Source organism: Podarcis liolepis, assembly GCF_965112155.1.
Source record: "Podarcis liolepis genome assembly, chromosome: 1".
NCBI lineage: Eukaryota > Metazoa > Chordata > Lepidosauria > Squamata > Lacertidae > Podarcis > Podarcis liolepis.
In genome coordinates this window covers 80,657,071-80,683,050 of record NC_139554.1, presented here as the reverse complement: position 1 = coordinate 80,683,050, position 25,980 = coordinate 80,657,071, and the positions used below count along the sequence as shown (strand labels likewise).

The 25,980-nt window shown below is 44.6% G+C and overlaps 2 protein-coding genes across 6 annotated transcripts in view; one reads left to right on the top strand and one right to left on the bottom strand.

The window, feature by feature from the left end:
• TKFC (triokinase and FMN cyclase) overlaps positions 1-23,826 on the top strand; it is a 160,780-nt gene extending 136,954 nt beyond the window's left edge. Inside the window, exon 18 of the mRNA XM_083498109.1 lies at positions 23,459-23,826. The gene's annotated coding sequence lies outside the window, so the exon portion shown is untranslated. The remainder of the gene's footprint in view (positions 1-23,458) is intronic.
• SYT7 (synaptotagmin 7) overlaps positions 1-25,980 on the bottom strand; it is a 232,156-nt gene that overhangs the window by 2,456 nt on the left and 203,720 nt on the right. For all 5 annotated transcript variants that reach the window (XM_083498042.1, XM_083498038.1, XM_083498039.1 and 2 more), the window contains 4 exons: positions 13,341-13,611; positions 11,570-11,739; positions 11,215-11,329; positions 7,900-8,099 (listed from right to left, as the gene is read on the bottom strand). In XM_083498042.1, coding sequence (XP_083354168.1) covers positions 7,900-8,099; positions 11,215-11,329; positions 11,570-11,739; positions 13,341-13,611 — 756 coding nt within the window. The remainder of the gene's footprint in view (positions 1-7,899; positions 8,100-11,214; positions 11,330-11,569; positions 11,740-13,340; positions 13,612-25,980) is intronic.

The window sequence follows — 25,980 nt, the reverse complement described above, 5'->3', positions numbered from 1 at the left end:
GCTGAAGTGCCTGAGAATGAAGGCTGAGAGAATGAAGGCATGCAAGGTACAAGGAACTGGGTGCTCAGAGGGCTGTAAAAGAAGACCTAACACAGGGGTGGGGGTACCTGTAAAGACTATAGCTCCCATCATTGGTTATGCTGGTTGGGGCTAATGGGAGTCCAACAGCCTTTGGAGGGCCACAGGTTTCCCCACCCCATATCTATTGGTAGGACCACAGAAAACTGATGGGGAACCCCTGCTGAGAAGGCCAGACAGATACATCTGATATCCACTGGGTTTAAGGAGTGACTTGACTGACTGACCGAACTTGTAGGCCATCCCCTCCTCACGTGCTCTCTGTGGGAAAGCCACAACAATGTAAAACTCAATAAACAATAAAATCAGCAATAAAATATAATTTAAAATGCCGCCATCTTGATCTGTTTAATATATCGCTCAATACACAGCAAAGTATATCTTGGGCACAAAATAGCTCATTCGAGGGGGGGGGGCAATGAAAGTTTTTGCTAGCCAAAACTCCGAGGGGAGGGTGTCCTTGGGATGCTCTTGCCAAGGAAGCCCTCTGGTGAGCCCACATGGTAGTGCCCTCAAAGCCTGGGCAGGATAATATGGGGAGAGATGCCCCTTTGAATACTCAGGCGCTAAGCCATTTAGGGCTTTGGACCTCAGTATTAACAGCTTGAATTTCACCCAGTGACAAACAGGCAGCCAGTCCAGATCCTTGAGAACCAGGGTAATATGGCCTTGTGCAGATAAGTCAGTTAGCACTCTGGCTGCCCTCTCTGGACCATCCTCAAGGACCATCCCCATACATAGCGCATTGCAATAATCCAGCTGGGAGGCTACTAACGCATGGGTAGCTGTAACTGGGCTATCCATGTCCAGAAATGGCCGTAGATTGTTTTTAATAATGTTAACCTCCGGCGACACATTTCAGATAACAGTACAATCCATCTGACTGTGTAATATAACCCAAGCAGCTAATGAATAGAAAAGCCCCCGTATTCCAACTTGGGCACGAGGTTTCCTGCAGAGAGAGCCATCTCCAGCCACTGACTCCCACTAAACTGCCTTGGGCTTTGCATCTGCCAGTGAGAAACTTACAGCACAGCCCTGTTTGATGGAGCTTTTCACCCACACCAGCTGCCACCCTTCATTCCTCTTCTGCTGAACAAATGTGTTGGAGGTGTCAAAATTAGTTATGTGGCAATGCAAACAAGTGTTAATCCCTCTGTGCAGCTCTGGTTATTTTTATCCCCTAGCTTTCTATATTGCTTCTATGGAGGATGCATGTGTCAGCTTCTCCCCCGCAATGACAGCGAAGTCTTGTCTTCCAGATCCACTAATGGAGCCTCCTGACTCTCACTCAAAAGAAATGTGACTTCATAACTTGATTGGAGGTTGTACAATAATGGCAATTATTCAATCACTCCTTATTATCACGTTGCTGCAGCAGAGGTTGAGGAGGGTGAGTAATTCTGAACTTTGGTCGGCAGTTGCCTGAAATTTCTTGGCAAGTTCTCTTCGAGCCGGTTCCACATTGCAGGGGTTGAGAACCCTTTTGACCCAGTAGGCCAGATTGTTATCTGTCCCCACCCCTGTGGTCCAGCTTTGACAGGTGGGAGGACAAATTAGGACGTCAAATGGGTTGCCCCTCCCATTTGTCTAAGTCCCTTGTGCTGTGTTTTCCAAGTGTCCGATAGTCAGCTGGATGCCAGGCGCTTGGGAATTGTAGCACAGGCACTTTGCCAGCAAAGTGTTGAGTGTAAGGCTGGCAAAGTTGTTTTCTGCAGGAATTAGCTGTCTGATTGAGCTCCCCACAGGAATACATCCCCGTAAGACCTCAGGAGTGGGGCAGGTATATGAGTTATGGGGAAATGGCCTCAGGGGCCAAATTGGGACCTGTGCTGGGTCAGATTTGGCCTGTCGACTGGAGGTTCTCCACCCCTGATGCTTTTGCTTGGTGCTGTATTCCATTTAGTGAGCAATTGACTACGTGATCTGCACAAACACCGCTTTCCTCTCTCCCGCAAGAAAGACAAGTAAGATGAAACTTTAATTTCTATACTGCTGTGACCCCATCAGGTTCTGAGCTAAGCTTCTGCCTCCTCTTCTCTCTCCACAGCTGCTATGTTTAGATTTCATATATATTTATATGGGCATGGGCATATCTATCTAGGCAGAGGGCATGAAGGTTATACGTTTTTGAAAAACAGCTTATTTTCAGTATGTTAATCATTAGTAATTTACTATTGTCCTTTGAGATTTCTCAGGCATTCTAACTCATGGCAGCTTAAGTTGGAAGAGAACTATGCACGCCGTTGATTTTCTTCTAACTGTGGACAAAGCTCTCCAAACAGGAACAATCCATAAAAATTATGAATGGGTGGCAAGCTATTCTGCAGCATGGGCCCTGAGCATAAAAAGTGGCTGCTTTCATTCCTCAGGAAACTGAAGCACCAGGGCCCTGTTGTGGAGTAACCTGGAGAACCTATGGAAAATCTGGTCGCTGAATGGGAGGCTTCTGAATTCTGAGAGATCTGGCTGAGCTTGCTTTTGCTAAACAATTTTGCTGTGTTAACATTTGCATCCTCTTGATGTTGGGTTCACATTATGCTGATTTTAATTTAATACACATTGCTTGTTTTAATACAGTGCTGCATTAGGGAATAATTGACTCTGCAGTGCGCACACATAATAACAAGATCACTGCATCAATTTGTCATCATTATATTAACGGGAGTAGAATTATATATATTTAATGTAAATCAGATTTGGAACTGATTAATTTCTTTTAAAGTGCTGTGCATAATATTACACTTCTAAATAAAAGACCAGATCGCCAGCTGGCATGAATTTGTATTTCATATTTCCTAAAAATAATTGAGCCAACTGATATTCACCAAGGAAAAGCCAAATCACAAAGAACTGACCAAGCTGAATGAATCGGTGCAGAATGACATCTGGTAAAGCACTATGATGTGTAGTTTTCTAGTTGCTTCTCCAGACATCCAGCATGAAACTCATTCCATATTTACTGTGCCTTAATACAATTTTGTTTGTTATTATGATATGTATTTCTGTGTTTTTATATTGTAAACCATCATGGGATCCTTGGATGAAGGGTGGTGCAGAAATTCAATTAATAATAATAACAACTAACAACAACTAACTAATAACAACTAACTAATAAAAAAATTAGCAACAAGAAATTTAATTAATAATAATAATAGCTAACAACAACTAACTCACTACAACTAACAACTAACTAACTAACTAATAATCACAACAATAACAACAAGAAATTTAATTAATGATAATAATAAGAACTAATAACTGCTAGAAGGGGACTGAAGCATGACAAGGCATGTGTGGGGTTATGTGGGTGTGTGGCAAAGGAATTACATGATGGTTTCACTGTGTGCCAAGTTCTGCATGGATCCACTCAAGACCGGCAAAGTGAGGCGGCTGCCTCAGGTAACAGATGTTTCTGGTGTGGGGAAGTGGCACCAATAGGTTGGAGGATGGAGCCGTGTTTGTCATGTGACCTGTCCCTGCACCCACTAAGCTAGCTTGCTATTCTCTGGCTCATGTAAGATGCTGTTCACATCACCAGCGCAGAAGTAAGATACAACGGCCAGCCAGGTCAGCTTCTGAATATGAAACGGTGAAACATCAAATTTTATTTCCCCTCAGGTAGAAATTTTCTCGAGCTGGTCTTGGATCCACTCAGTCCACGTTCTCAACAAATCCATTTGAGGCAGAAGACACAACCCAAAGCCTTTCAATGCCACCACAGTGCACAACTCCAAAACAGGGTACTGATCTGGAGCTTGTCAGAAGGGCTCATTGAAGACTGGGTTTGGGCACTGCTTGATCAGGGCAACAATGGATTGTGTTAAGTCTGATTCGGGCCTAAATTCTACCCTGACATCCAACAGAATTGTGTGATAAGCCTAACTGCAAGCTGATGAGAAATTTGTGAACGGAATCATTGTTCACTGGCAGAACACAATGCATTGCATGTTCAAGGCCCGAGTTTCTACCCAAACACCTCAGGGAGTTGGTAATGTGAAATACCTCTTCCTGAGACCCTGGATACCTGTTGCCAGTCAGCCAACAGAGGGTGTGATGGGCTGAGTTAGCATAAGGCAGCTTAAGCTGTTCAGTGTGAGCCCATGCATATAAGAGAAGCAGGCCCACAATTATGCGCACAGCTCCAGCAAAGCCTTCAACTGATTAAGAATGGTAAGATTACCAGACCCAAGCCATTATGCATCCTCATGCATCTCTCTCTTCCAGAAGTTTCATTACAAGAACTGTTTCACTACTGCCAAAATACTACAGTGCACTGCAATTATCCAAGACTTTCATTTCATACCTCACTATAAATAGTGTTTCATTAGATTCAAGTTTATCCTAAGCAAGTTCTGTACTCCAGAGGGATGAGGATAGCAAAAATGTTTTGAAGGAAAGAAAGATTGTGTATACGGCATAGAACTTGTTCCCTGTGCTGGTCTAATTGTTAACTCTGTTGGCATGCATTTGGAGCTCAGCGGTTAAGGTGGAGGCCAGCTGCATCTTGAAAGTGCCAAGTTGGAACATTTCCCCAAATTTAGGCTGCAATCCTATGCACGCTTGCTTGGGAATGAGTCCCATTCAGGTCACTGGGACATGCATAGGACTGCACTATTAGAAGATATGTTAAGCTAGAACTGAATGAGCAGCAGAATAAACTTTTGTGCAACAGTACGATTAGAAAGACCTCTGTTGAAGAAGAAACAGATGCACAGACACAGGGTCAGTTCTAGATTTACATTAATCTGGTACCTCCAATCTACTTGCATTTGAATATTTGCCAGGGAACATGGGAACCTTCGTTCATTCAGTTTTTCCTTAAAACACATGGGAGCAAACTGTGGCCCACATTGGTCCCCTGGAGACCTTCAGTGCAGCTGGAGCCCAAGCCACTACCCACATGCAAATTGGCATGCATATTCTGCGTGTAAATTGCATTTCTCCCCCTCTACTGCCTGCCAAACAATATGCTTCAGCTGTTTGGCAGGATGGGGAAGCATGATTGTGGGGAAGGTAGAGTACATGGTCATTTCCATGTGCTGTCCTCTCCATGTAAATTGCACCCTGTGAATTCCACCTCAAGATCATCCTGAAACTCCTTATCTGGATAATATTGACATACAAGGCAGATCACCTGTGTTGTGATTTATGTTGGCTGTAAACGAGTCAGAGAACCTGCACAGGAATTATGCAACAAATGATACATATTCATACTCTGGAATTTAACTGATGCTGCACTCTGAGGGGGTAGACAAGAGGACCTGGCTTCTTTATGCAGAATCAGGGAGCAGCTAATTCAGAACTGTCAGGAGTTCAGCTTTATTTATTTTCTGAAAGTACATTTATAGGTCTCATTATCATCATACAATCTATTATTTATAGATTGCATGAAAGACCTAGAAATTGTACAAGTTAAAAAGAAATAAGGAACCTTCCCCTGAAAAGCAGTTGATGCCAGAGAAAGAGCCTGCTGATGCTGCTGCTGCTTCCAAGGCCTAAAGGACAATATTTCCTCTTTACATATCCCTCCCCTGTGATCTCCAATCACTATTTTATCCCAGCACCCTACACTACTCTCCTTTCCGGTAAAAATCCTGCGACCCTTGCAACATTTGCCACAGGAATAAATCTTGCAAAGTAGATACATGACAATGTATTCAATTTGCATAATTTATCATAATCACAGCATCTTGCCTGGATTCATCAATCTATTCTGGATACAGGAGGTCAAATGCATTCAGCGAACAACTCTGCCTAGGAAAGCGGAGGGGGAGGCAGCACCAAAAGGGGAAAAAAGAAAGAGAGAGAGCAGCTTTGTCTTAATGATAATTTGGGCAGTTTATTTTGAAAAGACTGAAGGCAGGATTTTTTAATTGAAAAAAGGGCCCAACAGGTTTCAAAATAAATTCTTTATCAGGAAGTGCTTTGTGGTTTTAGGCTCTCCTAAAATATCAGAATTCTGTAAAAGGTTAGAATTTAAGCAAACCCCTAAATTTCAGAACCTAGTGGGGACTGGAGTTTAAACCAATTTTACCATGTCTAATAATTTTATCTGGTAGAAGAACCATCAAGAGATAATAACGGGAATGGCCGAGTCATTAACCCATTTAAGAAGGTCATTAACGGAGACTCTCTGGGCCAGAGAGAAAATGGGGAAAGCCCCTCCCTAAGGTGAAAGATAGCAGAGACTAAAGGTCAGAGTTTAAGGAGGGAGGGCCAGAATTGCAGAGGGTGATGAGATAAGCAAACAGGAAAAAAGTGCCAGTTTTGCAAGCCGGAGACGATGGGGGCAGAGTACGAGGCGGGCAGTCTCTTTTATACTGCAGAGAGGGTCAGACACAATATTTGGGATCTCTTGGAATCGGAAGCTGTAGCAATGAGAGGAACAGGACGCTCTTGGGATGTAAATGCTTTGCACTCTCTCCACGCAGACGCAAGTTGTACATATGTGTAAATAAACCATATATCCTAAAGACACCACAGATTCCGCTGTGGTTTCCAAAAGGAAACACAGGTCCTGGTAAGTGCGCCGGGTACCCCTGGAATATCTCACTGCTTGGAGATTGAGGTGGTGTGTAACAATATTTTCATGTGAAGCAGACCTGCCCACTGACTATTACAAAACCACTTCTGGCCCCAGCATTCTGCGCGTGTATGAAATCATCAATTTTTTTAGAATAGTTGAAGCTTAAAGCAAGCGAGAGGCATCTCTCTCCTTGCCACAACTCTCTACCCCAACAGCTACCTTTCTGCCCATATTTCTCATTATATCTTCACCTGCAACTTTCACTCCTCTGAGTCTACCACCTTTGGCAACCTGAAAGCCTCCTGCTTTCTTAAATGACTATGGCCATTCTCCTCTGAGGAACTTAATAGGCTATATCCAAAGCAGCACTACATCAACGTTCTGTCAGCACAAGAACCTCCTCTCTTCCTTTGCTGCACCCACCCAAATTTATTTTAGGGGTTCCCTCAACCTCAGGGAAGATGGGGGGGCACAGGATGTGTGCGGGGAGAGAAGAGAGGAGGAAAATTTGGTTGCGCAAGGAGAAATCCTTGCGCTAATGGAATGAGTACATTGGACACAACATGCTGCCTAGAACTCTCTCCCAGAACTATGTGGTCCAATACCTTCTCCTTCCCTCCCTCCCTCTCCAGTACGCAAGGCCTTTGGCTTAATGCTCATCCCCAACAGAAATGAAGCCTCAGTAGGTGTTAGCTACATTTGCTCCCATTCATCCTTTATTTCTCTTGACTTTCTCATCTCCTTTCTCCTCTTTAAGTACCCCACACTGTTGGCATTTAGATCGTATGCTCCTTGGAGGAAGGGACATGTCTTCTTTAACTAATGCTTTTGCCAATGCTAGTATGCATTATGTTGGCATGTTACTGCCGCTGCCTAATTAACAGTACTACTAACAAGACATCTGCACTCATGGGTATCACTGAAGAGGAACCGTGAGGGATGTGAAACTTAAATCCAGATGGGCAAACATGCTCCCCACCCTTGTGGTTTGTACTGATTTCTTATTTCTGTTGACTTTACTAAATGGTTTGAGAACATAGTAGATCCCAGGGGTGGGGGTAGATTTCAATATTCCCTTTTAAGTTTCATTTTTAATCTACTTTATATGGACAAATCTGTGAAGAAATAAACACAGGAACAGAAACAAGCTCCAGTCACTGGTGGTCCTCCATACACAGCTGTGTGTGGAACAACCTCCCTGTCCACTGACCTGCTGCCTAAATTCAGCCAACCCCAGCTGGAAAGGCCTTGTCCTGGGCTCCGGGAGCTTCTCGACTGGGAGGACAACTCACCTTTCCAATGACATCATTCCGGCTGAGCCTGTCCTTATCCATGACAGTGATGATAATGGTCGTTTCCCTCAGCTTCTCTGTGGGGATGTCGAAGATGAAGGACTCATTAAAGACTGGGTTCAGGCACCGCTTCATCACTACCGTCTTCTTCTTCTCCACCCGTTTGTCTTTGTACATCAGCCACACCTTCACGTAGGGGTCTGGCACAGGAAACAGAGAATAACATCACTGGGACATAAATTACTGTGGAGGGGAGGTGGAGTTGTAGAGGTACCCAGAAGGAGCACCCCAGTACCCAGGCTCCAGATGTTATAAAACTGGATAGCAATGGATCATTTGTTTCTTTTTGCCCCAAAGAAGCACCTACATCAGTTTCAAAAATACAGGGTTCAGTTTTATGTACGGTACATGGAAAGGTTCCAGCTGTTCACTTGCCTTCCTCATGGGAAATGAGCCACTTATTAAATTACATGCCCCAGTCTAAACTGCCCTGCAGTTAATGTTCTTTTCAAGCCATTTATGCCAGTTTATTCAAGTAATCCACCCAGTTATTTCTGTCAATGGCCACTTACAATCAGCTTTCCAATTCTGATGCTGAATGGGCTATGCTGTCCTCGGTTCTATGTTTGAGGCTTCAAATACCAGCCAAGACTGGTGTTTTGCGGTCTCTTGGTAACCAGCAGAGCCATGTCAGTCTGTTACAGCCAGCAGCTTTACAGCTGGTGACAACGCTTTCTAGTTTGCTTGCTTCTACAACCAGCCCTTCAGGCTGAGAAGTTTATTCTTAACCGGAGTTCCCACCATTCCTTAACCATCACATTCCAGTGCAGCACTGCTTATGGGATGTTTAAAAAACAAGGTCAAACATTCAGGTTTTCTGCTTCCAGAGCTTTCCAGGACAGAGAGCCTGTCTCCTCACTAGTAAACTCCATTCTTCTCAATGCAGAAGAGAGAAAAATCAAGCAAGCTTTCGCTGCTCATTAGGTACAGTGTAATTAGAGACTGTAGTCTTACGTATGAGATATTTAGTCTGCAGAAGTGAGATAAAATCTAAGAGCAATAAAACAATTCAATCACAGTACCTTGTGATAACATTTTATTACATTGCACAGTGTTACACACTTGTGGAGGCATCCCACCCTAGAACTAAAAAAATGTAAAAGAAATCAAGAAAGTAATATGTTTATATTCCCCCCATTACAAGCTGCAAAAAGGATGAAAGCAGTTTGTCCTTCTGGTACAGACCATAATAGGGGAAATACCGATCCCATTATAGAACAAAGAAACTTCTAGTAGTTTTTAAACCTAATGGTATGTGCACTGCTATTCTGATGTACCTGCTCTTCCAAGGCCACTCCATTGTCTGTCTTTATGCCCACTGTAAGGAAAATATTTGGCAGATTTCCAAATAAAACTTCACTTTTTGTACACTGTCCAGGACTTAACAAAGACATATGCATGCCTGAAGGGGACCTATGTGTATGGCTGAGGGGCAGGGAAGTCAGATGCAAAATTGGGCAAAACAATGAATACAATTTTTACTTCTGTACAGTACAGTAGTTTCTGTACTTACTCGCACACCCCTATCATCCATCCATCCATCCAAGCAGTGGCGTAGCGTGGGTTGTCAGCACCCGGGGCAAGGCAAGTAATTTGCGCCCCCTAACCCATGGATTTGCGCCCCCTAACCCGTGGATTTGCGCCCCCTAACCCTAACCCCCAGATGTTGCGCCTGGTGCGGCCGCCCCCCTGCACCCCCCACACTACGCCACTGCATCCAAGCAAGAGGCATTATTAAAGATCAAGGGCACATCCCAGCCAGGCAAAAACTCTCAAGGAAAGGTACATAGGAGGACTGGTCTGAGGTGAGGTGGTGGCCTCGAGAGAGTCCCAAGGGCCAGACAAGAGAGGCCTGGAGGGCCACATTCAGGCCCCAGATTACCATCCCACTGCAGCCGTTTGCACTAATATGCCACAATTTTTTTCTCACTGAGTTCTCAGAGAGCCTCCCACCCGTGCCTTGGCCAGGCCCAGAGCTGCTTAGCTTCAGCAAGGTGGCTCCATCACATGGAGCACACAAAAGATAAAGGACTTTTCTGTTTAACATATAGAAATGAAACTGAAATGTGAGTTGCCCTTTCAGCATCAGACAGAAACTCTCTCTTCAGTAGCATGCTCTGTTATTTCCATTGTAGGATCAAGGGTCACTTAAAAGTATACCTCAGTTTAAGAACCACAGCTCTATAAATCTTCTAGCATTGATCAGAAGAAATTCAATGAAGATATTCATCTGCACATTGTCTTGGTTTTTTGTCAAGTAGGCTATGCTAGTTTCTCTACTCAGAAGGTGAGGCAGGTCAGTTTGAAGGCATTTGTTCTTTCACTCTCTGTCAGCTGGGGATGATGGGCATAACACATGACAGGCTCCTTTGGGAGGAGACCCCAAGCAAGCAAGCAAGCAAGCAAACAACACCTGAAAATCAAATAGCTTCTGATTCTTGCCAGGTTTACTTGAAACCAGTAAGTGCACAGAACTCTAAGGAAATGGTCATTGGTGGTTTGCTTTAAGTCTCTTACCTAAAGTGTTGTCCCAGCTACTTTTTGGGATCCCAATACAAATACAAGCATATAAAAGTGATTTAGATAAGATACACTCAAGTTTCTTGAGACATATCCTGGGGCTCCCAAGTTCAATCAAGTATGAGACGATGTGTGCAGAACTAGGTATACACACGATGGAATATTGGATGCGGCCTAGCACTATAAAATACTGGTTGCATTGCCATTTTCGTTGACAACCTTCAAGTCTGCTTTCTGACTTACATAAGGACTCTTATAAATCCAGATGGTTCCAATTCTTACATAGCAATATTAGATCTGCTGGTATTGACTTGGAACTCTTGTATAATTCAGGTGAGCAATATATTTATTGCAATATTCAAACCAGATTAGGGGTCATTGAAATACAAAGCATTGAATCAGCTGTAAATAAAAATTGCTCCCCCAAGTTCTAGGGATTAAATACAACAGACAACAGGATCACTTATATTTCAAAATTAATAAATCCAGTCCAACGCAGGGCCTTTATGTTAGCCTGACTGAACATTTTCCCCTCAGCTTTTGTCAAGGGAAGATACTTAAACATCCCGAGAAACATTAAACATTGAGGATGTAATTTGAATGTGCCAGACTATATGGATGTTTTATGATGGCCCATATTTGTAATGCCTAATAAAGGTTTGGCAAAGTAAGTAAGAGCTTTAAATCTAAGACTATTTGCCACTGCGTAAGAAGAGCTGCTACGGAACCCCATACCTGATGTTCCCCCGATGTCCATGGCTTTAAGATTCCGAGCTTTGATAATGTTCACAACAATGGAGTTAGCTGAAGGGTTGTAGCAAAGCGACAGGAGAAGCTCTCCTCGGCTTCCCTGCAGAGAAGAGTTAGCAGAGATAGAGGAATTATTATGTAACATCACCCCCCCCCCCCGATTCCCCACTGTAAACTTTGAACAGAAATCACCCCAAGACTGTTCAGGATCTAGCCAGCTTTCCTCATTCCGCATGGAATTAGGAATCATATACGGCCAGCCCCCAATGCATGCATGCCCTGAGCCAACCTTGGATATTCTGGATCAGCCCCCTGTTTCAAAACAAAGCAAGGATCTTACACTCCCATCACTGCAGGGCTTTAGTTCTTTCCAGAATGTCTGCATCTGGGTCAAGTCCACTTTGTTGAGGGGAATGGACACCTCCCCAATGGGATCGTTACGACTGAACCGATCATAATCCAGAACCTGTAGATAGAGCACCCGCTGAACCACTTTCTCATATGGGAAACCTGCCAAAAGCAAAAGGAGTGGAAGAAAAGATGAGAGACGACATGCAGGCAACCACAGTAAAGGGAGCCCCAACGTTAAGCCTAGATGCAAGTGAAAATGGTTATTCTGCTGCATGCACAGGTCTTTTCCACATTAGCATCTATTCAGGTTGCCAATAGAGAAGTGGTCATGACTGGCCCAGGCCATACATGGGTGAAGGAACCCATGCTTCTGGGCAATCTTGCAGCCTTGAATAACATTTGTAGGTATTCCAGATGAGTGAGTAGTAATCCAACTTCATCAATCAAACCTAATGCTTCAGGGAACTGGCTGGCTGCTATAAGGGCCAGGAAGGAATCCCAGCCTTATCCATCACTGCACTTAGATCACTAGTGAAGGCTTTTGGCCTCTCTCTGGTAGCGTAAGGCTCTGGCCATTCCCCTGAGGTTGAGTATTAAATGTGATGGACTAAGGGCATGATCTGATTTGGCAGGAAGCAAGACAGTAGATAAAGCAGAAGAATGATATGTTATGTGGCACAAACTGGCCCCATGGAATAGATAGACCATGGTATGACTTGATGCCATACTTGACAGATCACAATTTTCTTTAGGGTATGTCTGCATCCTCTCATTCTCGTGTGATCTTAAAACAGTGCAAGGAACTGGTGCAGCCTGAAAGTCATCATTTGTCAAAATGACTGTTTGCTTAAAACTGCTTCCTGGTTCTTCCTGTTCATGTAAAAGAGGGCACCTTAAAGATGCATTGAGGAGAGAAAAATGTATTGCAATGCCCCTCATCCTGGGCGTTTTCATACTACCTGATAAGAGTGCGCCCACAAGATGCTTTCATGTAAAAAATCACATGCAGGAAGGATTTACTCTTGCAGAGAGAAGAATTTTAAGTTGATCCCACAGTCTGGGGCATGTCCTTGTCCCATTCATACATAGCCACAGATATAATCTCTGCCACATTATAATTTTTGGGAAAGGACCATAGTTTCAGATGCATATCCATGAATAAAATGCAACATGGGAAGTGACGCTAATCTGGTATCACTGTAGATGGTGCCTATTCCCAGAATATGTACACGGCTTCATATTACCAGTGGCGATGCCTTCATGTGATGGCGTTTGGAGGTTACTCTTCATATAGACTACCCTGACCAAGTGGAAAATCTTCATGTCAGTACTGTGTTCTTGGTAGCCTCTGTGACATGAGTGTGACGACTCTTTGCATAATGAGTGGCTTTCAAATGTAACAGTCTCTATGTGCAGCTGCAGATGTGCTGAAGTATTTCTAGCCTGTTATGTGAAGTGTGATAACTGACCCCAGCTGTTTGCAGGAGAAGACTGGCACTGGATTAAATGGGTTAGTGCTCTGTTATCCTCTTTTCCTGTTTGGCTACAAGTACTGTATTCTGCACAACTGCATTTTTGCTCTATGCCACCACTAACATTGCTTGCCCTTCAAATCAGACATTGAAGGAAAACATGACCACATGTAACAGGAACAGAACTGAGGCATGCGGCAGATTTGTTACCGTAAGTAACTTGCCCGAAGGCAGAGCAAATTCTTGGCCTCCATAACCAGCACCCTAAACCTGGACCATTTTACATACCTTCAAAGAGAAAGGTCTCATTCCAATGTGGGTTTAAATTCTTCCTTTTCACCTTTGTCTCCAGCTTATTTTTTTTATCTGGTAGGAGGTAAATTTTGACGAAAGGGTCACTTGTGCCACTGAAATCCTTGGCTGGTAGCTCTTGAGCTTTCAGTATTTTGACAGTTAGGGTGGATTCCTGGAAATTGTAGCCAACACTAAACTGGATCCGGCCCAGGTTTTCTCGGCTGGCACTGTCATGTCCCTCATCATCCTCAGACCCAGGGGAGAGCTGTAGCGCAAAAGGAAAGAGAGAGAGAGGCAGCCATGAGAGTCTGGGACAGAAGGAGGCTCGCTGTCTGCATCTGGACATTTTTAAGCACGAGAAACCCACAGGGATTTTCCAAGCCAGGTCCAGATTAAATCTAGGTAATTGGTGATAATTTTTCATGGTTTATGTATTACCTGTAAAGGATTTATGTTCAATTACTGCTAGAGAACGTTTTCCTTTACAATCCACTTCATCTTAGCCAGTGACTCTGATGGGGAAAAAGAATCTCTGCGCCTCTTTCCCTTCAGAGAGCTCGAGGCCTTTTCAAACTGTCTGCTGTCCTCAGGTGAGAAACGGCACTTGAAAAATCATTTATCCAATGTAAGTGAGCATTTGAAGGGAAAGGGCTTTGGGAAATTACCACAGGGAGAGATGGGGGGGGGGGGAGAGAGATATTGTTAGCACAAGGTCTATTTAATCACAGGCCTAACTAGAAGTGTGCCTGAGGGAGAGGAAATATGACTTCTACTGAAAACAGCAGTATATTCTGCTGCTCATTAGTGGAGGGTGCAACCCCCCATCTTGGAAATACTTCACCCCACTGCCATCGGCCACGGCTCCAGCCTCCTTGTTATGCATCTCACCTTCCAGCTTCTACATTGTCCAGGCCTTCGCGTAAGCCTCCCCCCCACCCCGCTGCTGAGTCAGGAACTTGCCTGTCTCACCTTCTCTATTTATGAAGGAGGATATAGCGCTTCCCCGTTCTCAAAGGTCCATATATTGGCAGTGTGGCTGGGAAATGCCACATCTCCATGTTTATGTGCTATGGCCCGTCATAAAAAAAACGAGCAGCTTGCAGCACCGCTGCTACAATTTCAGCTGCTGCTTGCACAGGCTGCTCCTTCCTTCATTTCTCAAGAGGCACGTGAGCTTCAGTCCTCCAGCAGCTCTTTTCCACTCAGTCCACGCTCTTGGCATTCTGTTTTATTGCTAACATTAATTAAGCTTTTCTCAATTTAATAACTTAATTGCATTTAGGCCCTCAGGTCAGTGGTTACATGGAGGCTTTATTCCCACTTTGGCCTTGCATTGGAATCTGTAACTTTCTCCCATTCAAAATGAAAAGCTTTCTTGCAGCTCAGCATGCAAAGAGGTGGAAGGGGTTTGACAACTGCCCGATAAAGAAATGATCCAGATACAGCAAATGAAGGCACAAGACGTCAACATTCCGATTAGCCTCACAAATAGTCAATTTAAACGAACGGAAAGTCGGAAATATGATGGTGAACAAACACAGCTCTGACCTGCCTTCCTGCATATAGTCCAAATAAACAAATGTGCTGAGGTCTTCAGAAAATATGTAGGCACAATGAGTGGATCCCTTAAAATATATGCAACTTGCCTGAAAGAGCCAGGAACTGTTGCCCTCCTCTGTTTTTCCAGACTTCATTGCTGCCAATTCTTTAGCAACAAAATGCATATGCACCAACATATGGATGTTGGATATTCGCCAGCATATCCAGTGTGGAAAGACAAATAACTATTAAGGCATTTTCAGGGAGGAAATACTATAATACAGGAGCAATCGCAGAAAATGCCTGTTTGGGGATCACCGTCCTGTGATATTTTTCAGTATGTGGTACCATAAGTAGAATTTCCTGAGACGATCTACAGTAAGTGATCTTACAGGTCCATACAAGGGCAGGTGGTCCTAAGCTTGGTCAGAGCTTTATATGTTAACAACAAAACCTTGAATGTGGCCTGGTAGGTGATTGCCAGCCAGTGCAGTTCTCTCAGCGGAGGTGTAATATGTGTGCACCTCCACTCAGCAACGTGGCTGCAGCATTTTGCACCGGTAGCAACTTCCAGATCAATCCCAAGGGAAGCAAGTATTGAGGTTTGCAACTATTTTACAGATGAGAAAATGATTTGCAGAATAAAACCAAATAGCAAGGTCACTTGCGGCAGGATTACATTATTTATTACTCAATAGAAGACCTCTATGTGGTTAATTTGAATTCTGTACCAAGCTGAGTCCTCGATTCTGGATGCCGCAGCACATAGACTCCTAGCTCTTATTAACAACATAGTTTCAGCCTGTATTATTAACTCACTACGACTCAATATGAGAGTTCCAGAAGTATTCATTAGTTTACACCTCTCTCCCCCCCCCCACCGCCTTTGATTTGAACTGTTTTGGGGGACAATTTTGTCTGAAAAACAGGATAAAATAAATATAGGTAATTCCTCCCTTCAGTCTGGCTTCACAAGAGACCTGGAATCCAAAGGTCTGCAATAAGATGTTGGAAGAGGAGAGGATTTGATTCTCAAATACTTTATGTTTGCTCAGTTTAACTAAGGGCATGTTGAAAGTTACAACATCTTCAGAAGATTGGAATCCACAGTACACAGGGAAACTAAATGTCTGTGTTGACTCCCACAACAAGGTCAATGATTTCCAATTTTAAATCTCACCCCCTTTTGGCAGCTTGCCCTGAATCTTTACACATCTCTGAAAGACTTTAAGAAATCTTCAGCTACTATTGTTTTCAAAGGCTCCTGAATGAATGTGTACTATCCAAAGGCAAGCAAAAGCACGCCCCTGAAGGCAGTGTAGACACTTCTATTGGTGCGGAAGTTGAGAGCATATGACACTGATTCTGTACCAACCACCAGTGCATTTCCAGGCCCAGTTCAAAGTTCCCTACATAAAAAGGCTCTTCAAGCTTCAGCAATGGCGGGAAGTACTCAAAAGGGATAGACTGCTGCCTAATCAATTCAATGTTTGGAGACGATGGAGTAGGAGTAGATAGGGCAAATACACACCATCTCCCCTGGTGTTGCTGGCTGAGACTGTTGGCAAATGCAGAGGGTTGTCCTGAGAAGCCCCTTGCGGCAGGAAATAAGGAATCATTATCATCTGCGGCATACTATTTTGTTTTAGTGTTTCAAGGAGGAACAGCTTCCCTCCATTTCAATGGGAGGAAGAAAAATGAAAGATAGCAAAAGCTAAAAATCCACCTAACAGTTACCTCTTTCAAACCACATTTCACCAGCTTCCACATGAGAATATCATGGGGGACTTTGTCAAAAGCCTTACTGAAATCAAGATACACTATGTCCACAGCATTTCCCTGATCCACCAAGTTTGTAATTCCATCAAAAAAAGAAATCAGATTGGTCTGGCATGACTTATTTTTGAGAAACCCATGCTGGGTCTTGGTAATCGCAGCATCCTTCTCCTAAATGCTCACAGACTGACTGTTGAATTAGATGTTCCAGGAATGCTTTCCCATCTACAGTGCCATTATAGGTTTGAAAGAACTTCACACTGTCTATCAACAGCAACGCTGCTGTAAATCAATAGTAGCACTCCAGAGGAGTTAAGTCAGCTTCTTGAGAAAAACTGCAGGCTCCGTAGGTTCCAAAAATGGCGGAGCCTGTGAACAAACATTACATCAATATTGACTGAAGAAACCATTGATATGAAGCATACAGTAGCAAAAGTGGCCAGGAGCTCAGGTCCAAAAATCTCACATTATATCTCACAGATGTAATGTGATGGTTTTTTTCAATTAAAGTGATGCAACACCACCACATATTTCTCCATTTCATATTCCACTTCATTAGCTGCCACTTATGGGGAAGGGGGTGGGAAGTACAGACCTGTAATGTCACATGCATTCTCCCCAATATACATGACAGGGGTGCCTATCACCCTTCTTCCTGCAACGTGTACTTTGGGCTGAAGAGAGGGAAGGAAGCTGAGGAGATGCCTGATTATCTAGCTCTAGTAGATTTCCTCAAGGACATACCCATGGTCTGAAGTAAGGAGAAAATGCATATATAGTTAGCAGTGACAACCCCTCTTAGGCTTGCACATTTCACACCTTTCCTAAAGCAGAAGCCCTTTTTAAATTAACCTTTCAAAATGGTCTCAGCCAGAGGGCAAATGGGACAATCGCTTGCTACACTGCGGAAGACCTCAGATCTGAAGGTGTTTTGGGACCATTCTCCTGTTGGTGTTCCGTTATTCCATCCTATCAGGTCTCTAGGCTCCTCAGGTGATTATTTTGTCTTCTCTCCAGAGAACATGTCATGATAGTATAGCAGGAAGCTGAATCCTTTACACATTTTAAGGGAATAAATAGTCTCTCTTGGATTTCTTGCCCAGGGCTTGGTGCATTCCAGGGAGCTGTCAGGAAGGATTAAGCTTCCTCCCATCCCTGATATCTCTCAAATGGCTCCTGGCTCTGATCCACGTGCTTGCTTCAGCAGGATTGGGGAGGGCCAATTTGATAAATCCTTCCTGACAGCCTGCCTGTCACGTTACAGAAGCCACTTCCTCCAGAGCCAGGATGACAGTATGGATTGCCTCTCATTCAGCGCAACAGTTCTTGGGACCCTGGGATCTTTGTATCTCCTGTGGATGAGCGTGGGTGGAAATGAGGCCCCAAGAGCAAAGTTAGGGGGACTCAGTTTTAGACAAGAGGGAAGTAGGAATGATGGGTGTCCATTGGATTCCTGGAAGGGTTGCTGATTACTCAGGAGGCAAAAGATCTTCTCCCAGAGTCTTAATCATCAAAACGGAGATTCATGGATCACAAGGAACAAAGACTCCTGGATCCACTTTCTTATTAGAGACTCAGATGCATCAGCTTCAATCTAGAGGGACAGCGGGGGGCGGGTACGTGTACAGAGAGCCACCCCTTCAGAAAACCTGCTTAACTCATTTTCTAACCTTATCTTCCACCCTCTTTTTGAGATGCTGAATAGTTATTAAACCATGACCTGCACTTTTAGAGAGACTTTACATGGACAGTCTACTCAACAATCCACTCAAGAGGCAAAACAAATATCAGAAACAGTTCACATGGTACAGATCAGAGTGTGCAAATTTATCATCTGATGTGACAGGGATAAATCATGCATGTAAATTGCGCAGAAGACAGGAAATGGACTATAAATGCTATAAAAAAATAAGGCATTAAGAAGTGGAAGAAATGGAGGGAGCATCAAAGATGCTCCTTGCCTGTGGTGCCATTTATTTTATGACTGGCCCTGCCATCATCATCATCATCATCAGATTTATATCCCATCCTTTCCCCTGACAGGGACTCAAGACAGCTTGCAGCTAAAACAGAGACAGCTAAAAACATAGGAAAAAAGCAGTCATTTAAAAAAAAAAGTAACACACATACACACAAGACATCTATTAAAACGAACAGATCATTACAATAAAAACATCACAGCACCAGCCCTTTCCTTAAGAATAGTTCCTCAAAGCCTGTTGGAACAAGAAAGTCTTCACCTGCCAGCAGTAGAACAAGGAGGCCATTAACTTTGGCTTCCACAGGGCTGTCAGGTTCAGACTCAGACAGACAGACAGACAGACCTGCAGCTTGAGAGCTCCAAGGCAGAGAAGGAACCCTGACCGCCAGCTAGTAGGGAGCAGTGGTTGTGGTCTGGCTCGGCCGTGGCAAGTTGGGCCAAGCTCCTAGCTTTGGTGTGTAGAGGCCTCGACAAAGGTTTATCTCTTTGCTTAAAGCTCATTTGCCACTGTTGGAGAAATGAGAACATTTGTATGCATTCGAAGGAATTATTTCATGCAAATGGCCTAACATTTTTAATGCCTCCTGCATTATGAGCAATATGGAAGGTGTGTTGTTCCATATTTGCTTCAAGGAAAAGGAATACTGGCTCTCTCAGAACACCTGGGTGTGAAGGTAGTGGTGTGGTGTGTTATGCTCAGGCTGTGTCAGACTATGAATGTGTCAAATCCACAATAATGTCTCTGTTTTTATCTTGGAGGCTATGGAATTGCGAAAGGGGGGAGACAAGGAGGGGCCAATGCCTCCTCTTGCCCTTCCCCAGTAATGCCTGACGTAAATTTGCTTAGTGCATGGAAATCTGCATGTTTACATTTTTATCCAAGGAGCTCAAGGTGGCCTACAAGGTTCTCCTCCTTCCCTTTTATCTCCACAACTTCCCTGTGAGGTAGGTTAGGCTAAGAGACCATGATTGGCCCAAGGTCACCCAGTGAGCTTCATAGCTGATTGGGGATTTGAATCCTGGTTTCCCAGGCTCTACTCTAACCATCTTTCTGGCTACAGGAGCTAAGATTTTAAAGTGCAGAACCCCAACACCTGCTGTATATATAAATGGCAGTTTCTCTCCTGGTGATAGTCATGTTTGAAATCTATTAGTGAAGGATCAAATGCATGGTCCCCTCTCCCCAATGTCCACAGAGCACAAAGAGAATAAAAGAAAGGGGGGGAAATACATTTCCCCCCTGTCTTTCTGCTGCAGCTATTTGAGACAAGTCGTTGAGATGGATACTGTGTTATGTGAACAACACCTCATGTGGGATTCACTACAAAGCCAAACTGAATTGTGTTGTGCATTGTTTAGCAATGGTACTCTGTGTGCTCCTGACAGTGGAGCCTGGAACATTACCATCTACAAGGACTTGAATAATATGAAGATTAAGGATAGAGTGGAAAAAGGAGACAGAGGGCAAGGAGATAAGAATTATATTAACAGGAATGACATTCTGCAGATTGTAAGATGCTATGCCCAGGGAAAAGTCACTCGTTCTGTATAAAACAGGGGTCAAAGTTCTTCAGAAGTGCTTAAGGGATTCTGAGGAATTACAGAGGATACTACAAACATAACAATAACAATCTGCACATCTCTTGGTGGCAATGAAAGTGAATGCATACCTGCAAGATTCCTCACCATGCAGCCCTGTTTATCTGAAGACAATTTGGAAACTTCTGCTAATCCAAAAATCCTGCAAAAATATTCCTATCATTGATGAATTATGAAGATTTTATTGGCTGCCTGTTTGTTTCTGTACCAAATACAAGTTGCTAGTGTTGAACTTCAATGCGCTTTATAGTTTGGGGCTTGGATAACTTAGGGCTCATTAGCATGGGTCCAAGACGTTTTCTGCTAGACCCACACTTTCTAGGCACAAGTCCAAGTGGATTTCCCTTGCCCTGCTCTTTTCCAAGGGAAAAACTGCTCTTTAGCAATAGATTGGAACAAATGGCAATGGGGGGGGGGATGAATTACTGTTTGCTCCGACCAAGTGCTAAAGAGTGGTTTTTCCCAGGAAAAGAGAAAGTGTGGATAAGACCTTAAATCAGTGGTTTCAACCAGTGTGCTGTGGCACCCTGGGGTGCCTTGAATGATGGTCAGGGGTGCCACGGGCAACACTGGCCTCTGTCCCTCTTTCTTCCCCTTCTGATGGCCTCTCATGTCTCTGCCTCCCAAAGGCTTGCACAGCTGTTTATTACAGCAGCACTAGCTACAAGCTCTGCAGGCAAATGGTCTTCTGGGAGGCATCTCACTTGGGGTGGGGGGAGCAGCTCAGGGACCAGGGGCAGGAGAACTAGCTGCCAGAGCACTCCCAAGGAGGGGAGACGAGAGGAGGCTGAGGGAAGACTCCCCAAGGGAGGGTGTTTGAAAAAGGGTGAGAGGCTGCCGGCTCTGCAGGCAAGGGGTGACATAACTGGGCTCCTGAGCCCCACAGGGGTGCATCAGAAAGAATGTCAAGGGAGACATGGACTCAAAAAGGTTGAAAACCTCTGCCTTAAATGACTTCCTTTCATACTGAACTCCCTGCCCCCTTGCCAGAATTAACTCAATATGTTCTGTGCTGGGAGCCTTCCCTGTTCCAGGTGAGGTTGGCACCTTCTGAGTGTGGTGCTTTTTTGTTGTGGCATCCCATCTATGTCATACTCACCCCCATGAGGTCCATGGGGAGATTGTCTTCATAACATAGGTTAAGGCATTTTTATGGCCCTGGGTCTTTGGGGAGTGCGTGTGTATGTTAGCATTCAGGGCTGCTCCAGGTGACCTTTTTTGATTGCAGAGGACCTGTTTATTCAGCACTCATCCTTATTTGATTGCAAAAGCATTTGTGGTGGTTAGAGTAGATCTGGTCTTTACTAAGCATTCATTCTGATTTTTACAGGTTGGTTATACGACAGTGAGCATTCATCCTGATCTGCTTGTGGGGTGTTCCCGTTAATCCCCGGGTCATCCAGTACTTTAAAATGAATTTCCCCTTCACTTCCCAAATGGGGAAAAGTCCAGGTTTTTAAAAGAAGCGGATTTGCTGCACTAGGGCAGAAGAGAACTTTAATCTGCTTGAATTGTATCAACCGAAAGTATTTGTATGGGCTTGAATCCCTCCCACAAAATTTTGAGCCTGGAGGCACCCTTAGATTGGTGTGTTATTATTTTAGTGGTTTATATAGAATTGCTTGAGAACAAGGGTGGGGAAGCCACGTTCCAAGCACAAGGCCCCCCAAGCCGCTCTTTGTAAGGTTTCCTTTGTAAGAGCCCTGCTAGTTCAGGCCAAAGTCCAATCTGGTCCAGCGTCCTGTATTCACACTGGGCAGCCAGATGCCTGTGGAAAGCCTGCAAGCAGGACCTGAGGGCAACAGCACTCTCCCCACTTGTGATTCAGAGGCATACTGCCTCTGTCCATGGAGCTAGAACACAGCCATCAATAGCCTTATCTTCTTTTAGGGCTGCATCACATTTTACAAAATTCCTATGGGCAAGAATCCTGTGTATACACCACCACGTGTGACAATCCTGCACCACATGCATCTTAAGGGAATCAAACATTCAGCTAGGTATCACAAGGTTCCTGCTCCTCCCTATAGCAACTGCGCCTTGCTTCTATAGCATAGCTCTTCCTAGTTCTACCACAAGAGGGAAGCACATGACACTACATTGCCCATCTTTGATGTGAGGGATGCCTTTTTTTATATAGCCTAATTAAGAACCGCAAAGCAGCGTGCGTACAGCTGTCAAGAGATATACATGCATGTGTGACCCAGCTCTGAGAAACAAACAACTGCACTGGAGTTCTTCTGGATGGCACTGGGTATGTGGTGCAAAGTCAAAGGCTGTCATAATCTCTGCATCTTCCTGAGCAGTCTGCCCCCTCATAGGCCAGGGAACCTGAGTGCACAGGCCGCTGTCCCTGCACCCAGCAAACTCCCTGGCTCCCAATCCATTCTTGAAGCTAGATCCTGCAGGGAGGGGTCAAGGGAGCCCTATCTAATGCCTCCTCGCAAAGAAGACACACCACATGTGGCAAACTCACAGCCTTTATTGATTAGCATCCAGGACGATGGAGATCCTGAAAGGGAAAGGTACATAGATGACATTGCCAAGCAGACGCCCAACAAGGTTCCAGTGCCTTGGACTGCGGCTCGGCAGACAGCAGGGTGGCAAATACAGGGTCTCCATGCCAGAAACACCTTCACCTGTTGCACAACTGTCTGTCAAAGAGCTTGCAAGGGCCTGGAACAGTGCAGGAGCCTGCCTGGGGGAAGTTACACCATTATCCCAGTCCCTGCTGTTGGTCATGGGGTATTTCTCCCTCATGGCCTGCATAGAACGGAGTATGAGATGGATCCTGCATCTGAGAGAGACAGACAGAGAGCATCAAGCAGTAGTCAGCATCTGGAGCTCATAGTCCCTGGTCCTGGATGCACAGTAAGTGCTTGTGAGGGAGTGAGACAGAGGGCGCCCTGTAGCCACCTGTGCTCAGGCTCCCTGACCCGCTCAATATGGGGGATGAAAGGACTGCAATAGCTGCGTGTATCTATCCCTTGTGTGGGTGGCAGAGGAACTTTGTGAGCTGTGGTCCTGCAAGTCAATGGTGCTCATCAGCCAAGAGTGGCAATGGTTGGCTTCTGCCAACAAAGAGCTTACCTGTTTGTGGGGTTGAATGCCTCCTGTGAGTGGGAGACATTGTTCCCCACTGTTGAAGGGAAAGAGTGTTACAGCAATATAGTTCAGACAAGACCAAGAATTCACATATACAGTGGTGCCCCGCAAGACGAATGCCTCGCAAGACGGAAAACCCGGTAGACAAAAGGGTTTTCCGTTTTGGAGGTGCTTCGCAAAACGAATTTCCTATGGGCTTGCTTCGCAAGACGAAAATGTCTTGCGAGTTCCTGCGGGGTTTTTCCCCTCCCCCCCCTTTTCCCAAGCCGCTAAGCCGCTTATCAGCTGATCCTAAGCCGCTAAGCCGCTTAACAGCTGATCCGCTAAGCCACTAAACCGCTTATCAGCTGATCCGCTAAGCCCGCTAAACCACTAATAGTGCTAATCCGCTAAGCCGCTAATGGGCTTGCTTCGCAAGACGAAAAAACCGCAAGACGAAGAGACTCGCGGAACGGATTCTTTTCATCTTGCGAGGCACCACTGTAGCAGGGGTTGGGATTAGGGCTTATGGAGCCTTCCAACCTGGCTTGTGGCCTCTCATCCATTTGCCGCCTCCTATTTTGCCCTTCTGTGGTTTCATCTGGCCCATAGCAATCTAAGCACCATGAGGAGAGAGAGAAAGAGAGAAAGTTTGTCCACACTGGAGTTTACTGTGTGTTTGCAGCTGCTTGCCTTCCCATTTAATTTGCACAGGCTGCATGATAATACCCTCAACAACACAAATCTCTGCACATCCCCCGTGTAAATTCAGGGTTACCTGATAACAGGGATAATAAAATAAACTGGAGTAAAATGGGCTCCAAACTGCTCCACACAATTTACAATTGGTTTCCTTTCTTTTAGGGCCATGCTTGTAACTATTTCTAATGTGCTTCAGAATGGATCCCCTTTGGATCCCCCATGTTTGCACAAAACCAGAAAAGTGCAAAAGAGAGGTGTGCTGAGAATTTACAATTGCCTGATGTTGGTGCTTTTGTGCACTTCCTGATGGGGGCACGGATTCTCAAAAACAAAGTGCATGTGCAGCTACCTGTGCACATGCTCTGTCGGTACTTAAGCAGCATAATTGAATAAAAAAATTAGAAGGCAGGGACAAACACAAAAGAGAGTACCTACTAGTATGAATGAGAAAGACAGAAGTTGCTCCTCATATACAAATTCAGATATGTGCTTGAGTGGACTACTCCAGTCAAATTCAAATGGGGGGGGGAGTGGACTAAACAATGCTCAAATGTCAAAATAAAAATTAAAAAATTAAAAGCAGCACCATATAGACCAACTAAGTTTGTTCTGGTATAAGCTTTCGTGTGCATGCACAAAATGGGTGCAATGGGTATGGTTTGAGCCAATCACCCATCTCCTACTACCCTTTTGAGAAATACCACACTCCACCCTCCTACTATATAAGGGTCTGGTGACTTCTGTTTCAGTGTATCTGAAGAAGTGTGCATGCACACAAAAGCTTATACCAGAACAATCTTAGTTGGTCTATAAGGTGCTACTTTTTATTTTTTTTTATTTCAACTACGTCAGACCAACACGGCTACCTACCTGAATCTAGAATGCTCAAATATGGACGGGGGGGGGGGGGAGAGAGAGAGAGAGAGAGAGAGAGAGGGGAGAGAGAGACTGATTGGCAGGCTGGCAAGCCAACTGATTGCAAGCTTGGATGGTCAACCACAGAGTGTGAGAACCAGAGTACAGGAAGCTTTCCTGTCTGCCTATTTGATAGTTTCTCTCTTTCCCTCTGGAAAAAACAAAGTAGGGGAATAATGAAGAAACCAATGAGTGAAAAGTGCAGAGAGGGGAATGAATGACTGAAATGTGGGCTGGGGAAGGCCAGCCAAAACGAAAAAGGAGGAGATAATGATGGATAATGGGTTTGGCTAGGAGTGTGAACCAGGAAAGTGCAGAGGTGAGCAACAGAAAAAACTTGATCCTAGCTCTCTCTCTCTCTCTCTCTCTGTGTGTGTGTGTGTGTGTGTGCGCGTGCGCGTGCGCACAAATGAATGAATGAATGAATGGGCAAGTATATGGATTGGCTGTGTGTATGGATGGATAGTTGGGTGTGGTGTTTGGTTAGATAGTGCATGTTTGTGAGGGATAATAGAAGAGAGAATATATGGATGGTGAATGAATGGGGTGCATGCCTGTATACACAGAAGTGGGTAGGTGGGATTGTTGTGTGAGAGAAATGAATGGATTGTGAAGGGGAGAAACAGGGACCCACAGAGAGAAAAAGAGATGTCATAAAGAGAGAGAAAGTGGTGTCACCAACTATTATTATTTTTTTTGTCACCCACTAATTTTTGGCCAGTCCACTGCCAATAGGTGGGCCACCAACCATTTCCCCTTAAGGCAATGTGGCCCTTGACTGAGAAAGGGTGTGATGGGGAATACACAGGAGACAGATGCAGCAGTTGTACAGTACTTGAAGCATGCTTTCCCTCTTTCCTTGCTTACCTGTGTGGGGTGCTTTGTCCTGACATCTCCAGGTGTAGGAGTGGAGGTAGCTGTTGGGTGTCTATACCTGGAGTCTCAAGTTCTTGTATGAGTTTACACTGGTGGCGGTAGGCTGTGAGTGAGCGCCGAGTCCAATCATATTCTGTGCTCTGCCATGGCAATGTGTGTGGA